Genomic DNA, 13,668 nt, shown 5'->3' on the forward strand with positions numbered 1-13,668 from the left:
GGTATATAAATTGAAATAATAAATAAATAATAAATGGGCATTAGCCCAAGGGAGGTGCCTCTAGGTAGCCCCACAAGCAGGAGCCAAACGGATTAGACATCCCCCCACCCCCCCTGCTACTATTCCTCTTTGAAGGGGAAATGACAGCTGGCCACCCAACACAGAGACCGTATGAGAAGGGGGCTTCTTTGGTAAGACACCAACACTACCCATCACGGGGCAGCTGGGACTGTACAAGTTGCGTGTTGTGTAGAACCCTTTTTCCTTTGGGATCCTGAACAGACGCCAATAACTAGTTCATTCCCTAAGGATCATGAGAAAGTGAACGATTTCTTTCTTTCCATCAGGCACAATTTTGCAAACCTCTTATTGTTCCCTGCATTCGCTACATGAAAAGTCCCAAACAGGTCAGCTGTTTCTTGGAGCCGGGGCGGGGGGGGGGGGAGAGAAGATGCTCCAACCTCCTGACTGTTTTGGTGGCCCTTCCCTGCAACACCGTTTTTAACACCAGGTTAACAGAATTCAAGCCTGCAGGAGACAGATTTCAGTGTTTCAAAGGTTTTAATTCTGCTTGGTGAATCATATTCTAGGCCAGAAAGAAGGGAGATTCTTTCTGGTGCCAGAGGCGCACCCAGTGAATGGTACTGATGGCAGAAGATGTGCATGTTCCCACATGATCTGCCTACACAGGTAACAGCTCAGGAACAATGCTTTCACCTGAGGATAATGTTCTCACAGAAAGGAAAATACACCACTCCCTTGTAAAAAGAGTCCATAAAAAGCTCTGCTGTATCAGCTAAACATCAAGGGCCATTTCACAGCCCCCACCCCCAAAATAAGGCAGGCATAAAGGCAGAGCTCAGCAAAGACTGCCAGGAATTGCACCCAACCAGCAAGACTCGCTGCTAGAGCCTCCCCAAGCCTGCAGGAAGCCTGTTCCAGGAGAAAGCAAGCAGCCCTCAGCAAATGGTTTCCCTGGCAAACACGAGGCTACGGTGCAAGTCTGCAAGGGGGGGAAAGCGGCGTCCCTGCCTGCTAAGACTCATCTAGCACTAACAAGGGCTACAAAACAAGGAAGACAGCCCTGCCTCGAACCCACCGACCCAAGAGAGGATACTGCACATCATCCACTGAGGGCCGAGAAAGGCCACTCCATGCCCAGCCTATGCTCAAAAGGCACCCCTTGTGGCACTACCACATACTGCTTGCCCACTCCCTACTCCCCCAGCAACAAAGATTGCGAGACAGATAACCACACCCAACCGCAGAACCTCCGCCCCCACTTCCAACCTGGCCCAACCTCTGTGGCCCTGACTGTTTGGGTTCCTCTCTCTCCTGCCACCTTTGCTCACAAACAAGCCTGGGGGAGCAGAGTCTGAGTCAAGGCACACACCCTCCCTAGGCCAGGCCCAGCCACCCTGTATGGCCACTCTGCTGCCAGACACAGATGGGTCCCAGAAAGTGCAGCCAGGCTCTGCCGCCCTGAGGAAGCCAATGGCAAAAGATGGGTTAGGCACAGCAGGACCAGCCCTCCCGGACACCCCTGCCCACCCCTCTTCTGTGTCCAGAAAGTGCAGGGGGCTTTGGCACCAATGCCTGTCAGGCCTTCCAATGGCCCCTGCCACGCCCTGGGACACCAGCCGCTCTTCCCAGCAATGGCAAGGCAAGGCCCCAGCCCTCCTTTCCCCAATGCACACAGGAGTTCCTTGGAACCTGAATTCCATCTGGACCCGACCTTGGTCCTGGCTCACTGCAGCACACAGGCATCCTCCCCATCCTCAGCACCTTTGGGTGCCGGAGACCCCTCATCCTGCTGCGCGGCTGGAGATGGTGATGGCAGCAGCAACTCCGCGTCCCTTGCCAGCTTCTCACGCAGCTCCAGGAGCAGGTCCCGGCTCTCACTGGAAGGCAGGTTGCTCAGGTAGTACTGGGGCGCCAGCTCTGCCAGCCTGCAGGGACAGAGAGGGCAGAAACAGATGTAGGCTGCAGTGAGGAAGCACCCGGTGCTGGAGCCGCTTCCCGGTCTGCAGACAGAGCAGCACTGAGGCAAGCCCTTGACCTAGTCTAAAGCCCCGCACTGGAGCTGTGAAAAGAAAAGCAAGGTTCTAGCCCTCATGGCATGCAACGGAGAGAAATGCAAAGGACTGACGCTCACAACCAGCACCCTCCCCCTCGGCCCACTGATGCTCACATTTCTGGCTGGATCTCGGAAACGACGCTCAGGCAGTTATCCTGCGAGATGGTGAACTCATGGTAGAGCAACCAGGGGGGAGGGCGTGGGGGTGGGCGGCGCAGGCGGTAGCAGCAGCTTGGGGGCAGCTGGGCCACATGCTTGTGGGTCAGCAGCAGATAGTTGCCAGAGCCATCAATGTCCCGGGCCACCTGCACAGAGAAGGGGGAGGGGGAGAGCCGGCGGTCTCAGCTGGGGCAGAACTAACCCCTTCCCCACAACCTAGCTGGCAGGCCCCATCTTCTTTCTGCAAGGATCCCAGGGAGCAGGCAATGGGGAAAGCCTCTCTCGGCCCAAAGCAAGGGACAGCGGCTGCCAGTCAGAGCAGATGATTCTGGCCAGCTCTGTGTGTTCAGCCAAGAAGCCTGCCTGGTGGTGGTGGTGGAGGAGCCTCAGCCTCCCCCGCTCCTTCTGAGCGTGTTCGGGCCACAGGGGCTACAGCCACGCTCGACTTTTCCCTTGCATGAGCAACCTACATCTCAGTGAGTGCATGTGAGTGTCCATGTGCACATAATGCAGGACATGCTGATGACGCACCGCCACCAGATTGCGTCCAAAAGGAAGCAACTCCCTCCCTCCCTTCTCCCGGCCCAGCGGATTCTCCTTGGGGGAGAGAGAGACAGGCAAGGAACTCCCCCCTCCAAGCATCACATGCCTGGTGAGCAGCTGGCCCTGGAGGAGGGCAGCTCAGGTCTGCAACACACTAAACCCAGAAGCGTCGGGGGGGGGAGATGCAACCCAACCAGAAGGCGCCCTTGGCACAAGGATGCAACCTCTGCGTGGGTGTGGGTGGGGAGCCTCCGCTGCCGCTCTCGGCTGCAGCACACTCCGCCTTGCGTCCTTCCCTGCCCCCAGGCCCTCCCAGGGCTCTGCCAGCCCACAGCCCCCGGGCGATCCTGAGCTCCCACGGGGGGGGGAATGTGCTGCATCTACCTCCCCCAACCCACCAGCCTCACCTTGAGGAAGAAGCCTGAGAGGAGGGCCCGCTTCAGGCGGAGGACGTTGCTGTCTGTGCCAAAGGCTGGCGGGGAAATGGGCAGCTCAATGCGCTGCATGGCCTCCAGCAGCTCCGCCCGAACCACCCCGGCCAGCCGCAGCGCTGCCTCCCGCACCGCGTGTTTCCGGCACCAGTTCTCTGGGTCACTCTCTGAGGGGGGAGGGAGAGCATGTGTGCTTGTCCCAGTTTGCAAAAGGCGACCAGGAGCCCCAGCCACCCCTTCCCCTCTCCAACCCCCCTCCCCCGCACTCACGCTGGTGGAAGGCGTTGAAGACGTTGATAAGGGTGAAGTGGTCCCCCGCGGGGTGAAGCAGGCTCCGCTGCCGCACTGCCACTGCCTCCTCCCAGCGAGCGCTGGGAGTCAGGAAGCACGGCCCAGCTGCAGGGAGAGGAGGGAAGAGAAAAGTCCCTCCTGCCAACAGAATGCCCGCCTGCCTGCCTGCCCGCCCCCCTTTTGGGCACTGGGACAGGGACAGTAGAGGGCAGACAGGCGGGGGGGAGGAAGGAGGGGGCATCCTACAACACACCTTGTTTCAAAAATCCCAATACTGGGACACAGGAGTGGCTGCGGCTCAGAGCCACGGCGTCTGAGCAAGGCGACTATGTAAAGCATCTCTGCAAGAAGGGGAGGGGCACTCCTGGCCTCAGCCACCTGGAGGACCCTTCTCCGCCTTTCTGCTTGTGGTCTGCATCATGCAGGCTGAGAGAGGTGGGGGTCTTGGCCCCTAGGAGGGCACGGGTGGGACAGCCAATACCTGTACTTGCCCGAGCCACGCAGCCTGCAGACTAGAGAAGGAGCCGCCACCTTGAGCAGTGCAACCCGACTGCCTGTTGCGAGAGCTGGGCTGCCCATACCTGTCAGCATGGCGGCCAGGGTGAGCATCTCGTGGACACAGTCAAATTCACAGGAGGCCAGGAGCGCCTTGGCCAGCTGGGGGTCCAGAGGAAACTCCGACATAATGATGCCCACCTCGGAGAGATTTCCGTCGTCATCCAGGGCGGCCAAGTAGTCCAAATCTTCAAGGGCCTGCATTAGCGACTCGGGGGCTGGGCAGAAATGGGGAGGGAGAGCAGAGAGAAGCCAGCTGAGCGAGCGACGCAGCCCTCCAGCCCCACAAGGGCCCCTCCGCCTCCGAGTCCAGCCAAGCCACCACAGCCCTGCCCCTGCCCCAGGCCCCCTCCCCAAAAAGCCTCACACCTGGCCGGTCGAGAAAGTCGCACTGGCCCATGTCTGCGATGTCCAGCCTCTTCAGCAGCAGGACCAGGCGGCTGAGGTTGGCCTCTGTGATGTGGGGAGGAGGAGCGGCCGGGAGGCTCTGCTCGTAGTAGGAGTCCGAATAGAGGCGCAGACATGACCCTGAGGGCAAAGGACAGAAGGCGCCATGGAGGGTGTAGCCCCCGGGAAAGGGGGAGGCTGCCCACCCCCCGTGAGCTCCTAGGTTCCCTGCATGGGCAGCCAAAACCCCAGCCCAACAGGGCCTCGCTGGGCAGGCTTACCTGGGGGGCTCCCAGCTGCCCTGAGCCGCCGAGCCTCTGCCTGCTGTCTGCTTATGGAGCGCAACGCCTGCGACTCAGCCCGGATCCGTGGGTTGTAAACCTGCCCCATAGATAGTGGCATGAGATGGAGCACCAAGAGCGAGTTACAGAGAGATGCAGGTGGGAAAGGCTCAGTTCACTGCATGGGACCCTTGCTCCAAGAGGCCTGTGAAGGGGGCCCAGGCGAGCCCGCAAGGGTGGCTTTTATGGCCCTTCTTCACCGGAGAAGTGTGCGCACGCACAGGCTCTTTGGAGGCACCTGGGAGGTCACCTCCTGTTAGGCCAGAAGGACCTTTGGCCTGATACGAACAGGCAGGGCTGCCTTCCCCCTACTATATTCGCTCCAGGGATGCCGGGGGAAGCTGAGGCAGTGTGTTGCTGTAACTGTGATGGTCTTACTTCATTGCCCCCCTCCCCCCCAAAAAAGTGCTGAGCAACCAGAAGGAAAGCCCAAATGAGATGGCAGGTTTGCCCAATCAGAGTAGTTATGGCACTTAGCAGAACCAAGGGGGGTGGACATGCCCAAGAGGGAACAAGGCAAACTAGAGCTGCAATCTCTCTCTCTCTCTACGTATGTGCTGGGCCATTCCAGGACGAGCAGGTGGCTGGGTGGAGAGAGCACATAGGAATCGCTGAGAGAGAAATGGAAATGCCGGTGAACAGCCAGGACCCCACCCCATTGCTCCCGAGGGTCAATCTTTCCCTCCCCCTCCCCAAGCTCCCACTGCAGCTCACAGACACCCCTCCACGCACGCACACTCACACTGCAGAGCTCCAGTCCGGCATCAATGACATGCCTGACGCTCCCAACAGAGAAGCCGGCGTCCGCCAGCCAGTGGGTGACAATGATCCTGCGTGGCCGAACAGCCCCCGACTGCTCCTGGCTGGTCTCATACAGTCTCTGGACATCTCGCCCCACGCCCGGGTGAAGAGGCAGCACCAGCAGCTGGCCCAGGTCGGAGTCCAAGGCCTCAGCCTCAGTGCGGATGGCCTCGCAGCATGCGTCAATCTCCTGGGCGGGAGAAGAGTCTTCAGTCCTGCAGGAAGAGGAACCCAGAAGGGAGACCCCGATCCCAGGGACCTCCCCGTGCTCGGCCCGCCTGAAGCCCCCTCTCAGCCCCCCACATCCTGGTATCCCCAAAGGCCCCACTGCCCTCAAGAACTCTCCCTCATGATGCACCCTGGAAAGGTGGACAAGCAGAAGCCCCACTTCCGCCCAGCTAGGGCCTCCACAGGGGCAGGCGGGTAGGTGGACCCACACAGGGCCAGGAACAGCCCAAGACCCCCACCTGCTTGCTGGCCAGGAAGACCATCATGTCACCAGCCTCCTTCTGCCTATGAAGCTCCAGCGCAGCCTGGCAGGCGGCAGAGACATGGCCCCCCAGGGTGGGCTCCCTGTAGGCCAGGCGTGGGGCTGGGCTGAGCCCTGGGACCCGCACCACAGGGGCGCTGGGGCAGAAGCGGCACAGGGGCTCCACCAGTAAGGGCTCCGTCACAACCACCAGGCGCAGCTCTGGGCGCTGCCGCTGGACGTCCTTCAGCAGCCCCAAGAGGAGGTCCGTGGGCACCGTGCGCTCCTGCGCCTCATCCAGAACCACCACGCCATACTGGTGCAGCAGAGGGTCAGACGTCATCTCCCGCAGCAGCACCTCATCTGAGCAGAACCTGCAACCCACAAGTTGCCTGTTCGACATGTGTGGAGTGGGGCAGGTGCTGGGGTGGGGGGAGGATCCTGTTGCAGGCTCTTTGCTGTGGGCCCCACCCCACCCCACCCTATCTCTCCTCTCCCTTCTGCTGAAGCTCCAGAACAAGCAGAAGCCTCAAGATCGCCCTGCCCTTTGACCCCCCCCTGGAAAGGCCTCCAGGAGCCTTACGGCAAAGGCCGCTGAGGGGAGCCTCCACTGGAGAACCACGTCTTGCCTGCCCTCCAAACCCCTTGATCAGCTGCTGCAGATGGAAAAAGGAAGCTGGGGGGCATGCGCAAGGAGGTACAGTATGTCCAATCCAAACTTAATCTTTTTCTTAACTTTTTGGGCACCGTTTCTACCCCACCCTTTTGCCAGTGCCTGAAAAGAGTCCAGCCTCAGGAACAGTCTCTCGGCCTAGCCTTCCTCATAAGGTTGTTGTGAGGATAAAAGCAGGAGGGGGAAGAGAACCATGTAGGCCACCTTGAGTGTCTTGCAGGAATAGGGGACTATAAATGTAATTAATTAGTTAATTATAAATAAATGATTTTCCCTAGAACAGCTGGTTATGATACCAACCAGAGAGACAGCAACCCTGGAGTTAAACTGCTTGGAAATAGCGTAAGGATCTTAGATGACTTCTGAAGCTGGATCAGGCCAAAAGGGCCCATCTAATCCAGTGTCCTGCTCTCCCTGTGGCGAAGCAGATGCCCCGCAATGGGACATCTGCAAGAGACACGAGGGACACAGCAGCTTACAGCTGGGTGAAAACCAGTGGCTGGGAATCACATGGCATACAGCCTCCAACAGTAGCGTTTGGTTGGCCATTGTGCCAACAGGATGCTGATCTAAATGGGCCTTTGGCGTGATCCACCTTCAGAGGTCATCTTAGGTTACGCTCCAGTTTGCTAAACCAAATCCTTCCTTTGGCCAGGAGGAAGCCCTTACCAGTGCAAGGGAGAGGCGAGAGAGTGGGCGGGCTCACGGGGCTCCTGTTGGCTTGTGCAAGAGGTAAGTCAAGCCCCAAACCCCCTGCGCTCAACTTGCACCAGACCCACTTGGAAGACATGCCCGGCAGGCTGAAGAGCCCCTCCTCCTCCCAAGGGCACCTTATGCCCCTCACCTGAGCAGAGTCTCTGAGGTGCAGCAGTCCTCACAGGGGACACAGTAGCCAACCTCGTGGCCCACGTTGAGGTCCATTTCATCTGCCACACGCAATGCCAGGCTGAGGGCAGCCAGGCTATGAGGCTGAGTGCAGACCACTTGGCCGTGGGCAAACTGCAGGGAAAGGGCGTGTTCGGCACACCACTGTGGCACCTGGGAAAGGGAGGATGGACAGGTGAGGTGGGGAAGGGGCCTTGGCTGTCCTTCCTCTCCAGAGGATGGCACCCAGCTTAGCTGTCATGTCTCATCCTGCCAGTGCATCACCCACAGATGCTAGCTATGCAGAGCCGCCCACAGCAAATCCATGCCCTCTTCTGCTCTCCATGCTTAAAGGCACCATGGAAAAATCCTAGAGCCAGGGCTGCGGTGTGAGTGGGTATCTTGCAGCATCTAGCAGCTCTTCTCGATGCAGGGAGTCCAGAGAGAAAGAGCATCACCAACAGGAGGCTGGGCAGCCTCTGGAGACCCCCTCCAAGCAACGGAGAGCCCACCATCCCTCTAGGTCTTGGCTCAATTGTCAAAGTGCTCTGACCCTCAAGAGGTCCCTCTTATGTCCCCTCTTAGCCTTCAAGCCCTCTAGGTCTGGCCCTGCCTTCTGGGATGTCAGAGAAGAACCCTCCTGGCCTCTTCACAAGCATCTGCAGAGGGTGCTGTCAGCGCACACACATCCTCCAGTCTTCTTCTCCAGGCTAAACGGACCCACTTCCTCTCCTTGTTGGGCTCATCGCTGGCTTCTCAGTGGCTCTCTGGGGTCAGAGTGAGGCCTTCCCTTCCACTGTGCAACCAGGACTCCTTTTTTAGCTGATGAATGAACTTGGGGCATCTTGCACGCAAAGCCTGCCCTTGTCCCAGTGAGCTACAGACCCTCCCCATTATGACACCACCAGCCACAGATCCCCACTGGTAAATGGGAAGCAACAAGAACCTGCCTCACTTCAGGGCGTGGAGAGCAACGCATAATAAAGGCAGCAATAAAGGCTCCTCTGCCTTTTGCTTAGTGCCAGCAGCAGGGAAATGTGCCACCAGAGCAGTGTCTTGAGCACAGCATGAACAGAGTCCCTCTCCCCCATCCCCAAAAGACAGGCAGGCTCATGGCCCCTGGATAGGGGGGCAGCTTTATGGAGGAGTTGCCAACCACCAGCACAGAAAGGTAAAGCCATAGACAGGGAACTTGGGCTCCACAGGCACTCTGCATTTTAGCCACATACCCCACGAAAGAACAGCTGTGCCTTTGTCTCCAAAGGGAACTTTTGTGAAGATGAACCTGAAATGCACCACGCCAGGGAGTCACGGACAGAGCTCCCCTTCCCCTTATTAACAGAAGGCAGAAACTGTCTCCTTGCTGGCGTGGCTCAGTGTGCAGGCTGGCTTTAAGGTGGTGGGTTTCCTGGTTGCTTTTGGTTTCCTGGTGCTTGCCCAGCGAGGGGACTTCGTTGGAACACAGGAAGAAACAGCAAGCTCTGCATAACAGCCTTTTCTTGTTCTCTGCCCTCTCCGTGCCCACCACTGGGCAACCAGGCAATCAGGTGCCCCCTGCTTGGTGGGGCCTGTTCCAATTCTCCCTGGCCAGAGCTTTGCTCAGAGAAAGCCAAGGAGGAATGCTCCACACGGGCCCCACCCTGGCCAAAGTCCATCTCCCTTTGACTTGCTGCTTCAGCTCCAGGAGAGGCTGTGCCTGGACTATGCCCACCTGAGCCCCCCAAGCATTTCCCTCGCACGGCTCTCCAGCCAGCCGCTCTTGCTGCCACAAGGGCTGCGTCTGAACAAAGGTGGCCTTAGCTACTTGTGAGGGCAAAAGCTAATTACAGGCAAGGAAAATCAAGCCAGCCCTTGCCCTCACCCAGGAGAAAGGAGAGAAGGCCGCAAAAGCCCACCTCACTGATCCGTGCCAGCACTGCCAGGGTTTGAGAGAAGGCAAGAGCCCTGCCAGCGACACACACTTCCACAGTTTAGTGGCAGACGGTCTGCTTTGCGTGCAGGGAGCCCCAGCAAGACTCTCAGCTAAGAAGACCTTAACTGGAACCAAAGGCTGCTCTCGGCCTCTGGCTCTGGGTAGAGGCTGCAAGTCACAACAAACTACAGGTCTAACTGACAAGCAGGCACTTTTGCACAGCAGCACAGCACCCAACAACTCTCACAACTTCTTGGACTATGGATGGGGAGCCCGTCTCCCCACCTGCCCCCCGCAAGGAAGCCAACTCCCCACTGCACAGGCACCCCCGCCACCCCCAGGTAGAGCTGCTGCTCCCAAGTCAAGCTCAGCCACTCACCTGAGTGCTCTTGCCAGCTCCTGGCTCCCCAGAGACCAAGATAATGGAGCTGCTCCCCTCGAGGTGCTCCATGAAGAGGAACTTGGAGTTCCAAATGGGTAGCACTCTGCGCTGGCGCAGCAGCTCGTAGTAGCGTGAAGAGAAGGGCAGCCCATCATAAGGATTCACCTCCAAGTCACCCTCACAGCCCACAGACAGGTCTTTGGCAGCATGGTTGCCGCTGCTGCCCTCACCCTCCTCATCCTCCTCACAATCCAGGGGGCAGCTCAGCCCGCCTGCCTGACGTAAGGGGCTGGGGGAGTCCTCCGCTGCCGCCATGGCAGTCCAACCCTCAGGGTCTCCTAAGAAACCTGCAGAGGAAACAAAAGGGATCAGCAGAGCTAAGGAAGCTGGACAGTAAAAGGAGCTACCACAAGGCCATCAAGATGTGCCACATCATGCAATGCCACGGGGCCTGCGCTGCCGCATGGCATCATCAGTTGGGGGGCAAAGTGCCTTCAGCTCTTATCGCCAAGTAGCCCTGCCCAACTGGTGTGCCATGAGGAGACAGCCAACGCACCGCAAGAAAGGGGCACAATGGGGATCAACTACCCCCCCCCGTAGACACACAATACAGTGAAAGCCAAGATGCCAAGTGGGTGACTTATCTGGCCAGGATAGGTGGCTAGGAGGAGGGTGCTTCCTGCTCCCAGTCAGATCCCCGGCTGGCCAGAATCCGGCCCCGGAGGTAGGTCAGAGAGAGAGAGAGAGAGAGAGAGAGAAGTGAGGGGGCCCAGGTAATCAGGACCTGAGTGCTGGGGCCAAAGCGGCTGTCCCTTACCATCCCACTCACTGAGGGAGCAGCTCAAGCCAGGGGCAGCTCCATGGTGGGAACGCCTCCTGGCGCCACTGCGCCCAGAAGCGCAGCACTGAGCGCCCCACAGCCTGGGCGAACAGAGGCTGGCCGCCGCCTACTGGCAAGGAGCCAGGGCAGGCTTGCCTAGATGCACACCGCCAGGCCAGACACGTCAGCCCGGCCGGCAGGCAAGAGGGAGGCCCAGCCCCACAACTCACCCAGCCGCGGAGGGGGAATAAGGCCCCGGCGCGCGCCGCCTTCTACAGTCCCCGGCAGGCGGGCCCCTTCCGCAGGTGGCCTCGGGGCGGCGGAGAGAGGGATGCCGCTGCCCCGGGTGGGCGGGCGGACGAGCGCGGGGTGTCCCACTCAACCACCAGCCCCCTCCTCGCTACCAAGTCCCAAGCCCAACCCTCCGGGCAGGGGCAGGGGCGGCAGCGGCTCCGTCTCCTCCGGGCGCCCCCACCTGTCTCACCTGGGCCGGGAAGGCAGCGGAGCGGAGGGGGAGCGAGAGGTAAGGGGAAGTGGCACGTGACCCCAGGCGGCCAATGGCTGGCGGGATAGCGCCCTCTCCAGCGGGGGCGGGGCCGACCGGCACTTCCGGTCTCCTCCCCACCTACCGTGACGTCATGCACACCTGGCTGTGGGCGGGGCAAATCCCTGCGTCGGCCTCTGGATCTCCTCACCCGTCTGATTAGCCCCGCACCCCCAGAAGTCCTATAAAGAAACGTTTGCCGTAAAGGGCGATGAGGATCCTTTCTTTGGCTTCAATTCGCCTTTAAATCGAAAAAGAGGAATCTCTGCCCGGCCATTTCTGCGCCCGAAGCTTTCTGGCTGCCGTGTCCGGGGTTAGCTCACGACAGCCCTGCAGTGTAGTCCCTTTGCACTGTCCGCATGTCACAGGTGGAAGAGAGATGTTTGCGACAGCTCTGCGAAGTAGCTCCCTACCCCGCAGCCGCCCAGGGTTCCAAAAACACTGCCAAGGAAGCTCAGCTAACACCGCTCAGGCCGGGTCCCTCCCGGGCGCCGCCCCCTCTGTCTGCTGCGGCTATTCCGGGTTTGTGGCAAGACCTGCTGGGCAGGAAACGCAGGTTGCCGCCGTGAGGCCTCGCCCCTTCGCACAGCCAAGCCGGGCGGCTGGCGAAGCCCACCCGAAGGGACCCCAGACCCGCCCCGCTCCCCGGGGACCGAGTATGCAAGGCGGGGGCGGGAGCAGCTGCCGCCTTATACGGAGTCGGGCCACTCTGGGTCCATCAAGCTCAATATTGTCTGCACTGACTGGCAGCAGCTTCTTCCAGGGTTTCAGGCCGAGGAGGGTCTTTCCCAGCCCTGCCTGGACCTGCCACCGGGACTGGACCGCCGCCTTTCTGCCCGCAGACCAGGCGCTTTCAAGCCAGTGACCCCCGCCCTTCCCCAATAGTTGGCTGACTGGCGGCCCGAGCAGGCGGCGCTCCGTTGAGCGGACCAGTGAGAGATGGCCTGAGTGAGTGCTGCCAGTCAGAGCTTTCCTCCCTCTTTTTCCCACTCTTTCGGCTCAGTGGGAAGATGGAGAGTTGCCCCCCCCCAAGAGTCCAGGGCGCAGGCAGAGAGAAGCCGGGCCCCTGCAAAGGCGATCCAGGCTGCCGAGCTCAAGGAAGCGAGTCGAGGAGCAGCCACCTCCACAAAGGTGTTAGCCCCTCCCGCCCAGCTTCCTGCAGGGGCCACCTGGCCAGGAAACCTGAGTGGGGCTTGCTTCAGCCCAAAGACGCTCCCAGCCCAAACTCCTCAGCGGAAGGCTGGAACGGGTAGCACGCCTCCTCGCTCCCCTCCGGTCCTCGCTTGATTTCGGGCCACCTGGCACCTGGGAGCCTCTGCACGCAAAGCGATCAGAGCCACCTCGCATTCAGCTGTGGGACCGGATAGAGCCCCCATTGGCCTGATTCAGCAGGGCTCCTAGGTTGGTCCGAGGGGGGCTGTCACAGTGATGGCGGGGCTGGGCTGGGAAGAAGCCATCGCATCAGTCCCACACCCAGCATGCCACAGTGGCTAGCCAGATGCCTCCGGGCAATCATTTTCTGCTGATGTCCTTACTCCCCCCTCCCCCAAAAAGCATATGGTTTTGAAGTAGGTTTTGAGGACCACCTCGGCCTCCTCAGCAGCTGGGAAGCCAAGGGCCAGTAGCAACCACCAGGAACAGCTGCCTTGGCCAGCACCAGCAAGCCCCCAGGAGTTCTCCAGCGCACCTGCAGAGGCAGAGTTTGCAAAGGCTGGCTCCCTTGGTGAGGGTTTCCGAGACCGCTTCGGGCCTGGCCGGGGACTGGGAGGGCCATCCCAGGTGGCAACAAAGGGGGTTGGGGGCCAAGCCTAATTAGGCCGCCCTCACTGCGATCACCAGGGAAAGAGGCCACTTTTGGATGGATGGAGAGTGTCTAACCTCCCGTGACTTGCAGGGGGGGCTTCCCTAGTGAATGGGGGAGACATTTGGCTGCCCCCCCAGGAGAGCGCTTTGCTCAAGGGGAAAAGCACCCTGTGGGTTTTGAGAAGACCCTGTTGATCTCTTTCCTATTCGTTGAGCAAGTATTCTGGAAGAGGCCTGGAGGAAAGGACCTGGGTGCTGTTTTGTGGTGGGCCCTTTGGGGCAGAGGGGTGGGCTGGGATGATCTTCAGGGGCAGCGGGAGGGATGGCTGACCTGGCCCTGGAGTCCCTGGGCTCTGGATCCTAGGGGTGCCAAGACCCAGCCCACGGCTCCTTCCCAGCTCTGTGGGGTCTCTCTGGGCAGGGGCGTTTGGTGCTGGGGCCCTTGCCTGAAGGCTAGTAGCTACTGTTAGCCTTTTCCTCCCTGAATTTATCTGATCCTCTTTTAAAGCCATCCTAGTTGATGGTCATCCCTGCCTCATGTGGGAGTGAGTTCCATAGGAACACAGGAATCTGCCTTATACCAAATCAGTCCACTGGTTCCTCTAGCTCAGTACTG

The 13,668-nt window shown here is 59.8% G+C and overlaps 1 protein-coding gene across 4 annotated transcripts; it reads right to left on the bottom strand.

The window, feature by feature from the left end:
- Window positions 1-542: 542 nt before the first annotated feature.
- On the bottom strand, window positions 543-11,840 carry DQX1 (DEAQ-box RNA dependent ATPase 1). Of its 4 annotated transcripts, none has more exons than XM_061583781.1 (12): window positions 11,352-11,840; window positions 9,883-10,232; window positions 7,572-7,765; window positions 6,053-6,428; window positions 5,527-5,775; window positions 4,725-4,824; window positions 4,426-4,584; window positions 4,083-4,274; window positions 3,481-3,606; window positions 3,187-3,377; window positions 2,192-2,382; window positions 543-1,949 (listed from the first exon to the last, which is right to left on the bottom strand). In XM_061583781.1, exons 2-12 carry the CDS (start codon window positions 10,198-10,200, stop codon window positions 1,748-1,750), a joined length of 2,298 nt encoding a protein of 765 aa, XP_061439765.1. In that variant the 5' UTR covers window positions 10,201-10,232; window positions 11,352-11,840; the 3' UTR covers window positions 543-1,747. The 4 variants fall into 4 exon arrangements, with proteins under 4 accessions (XP_061439765.1, XP_061439766.1, XP_061439763.1 ...); XM_061583782.1 differs by having other exon boundaries at window positions 11,335-11,840; XM_061583779.1 differs by lacking the exon at window positions 11,352-11,840 and adding an exon at window positions 11,190-11,313.
- Window positions 11,841-13,668: the final 1,828 nt, after the last annotated feature.

This window comes from Rhineura floridana, chromosome 9 (assembly GCF_030035675.1).
Source record: "Rhineura floridana isolate rRhiFlo1 chromosome 9, rRhiFlo1.hap2, whole genome shotgun sequence".
Classification (NCBI taxonomy): Eukaryota; Metazoa; Chordata; class Lepidosauria; order Squamata; family Rhineuridae; genus Rhineura; species Rhineura floridana.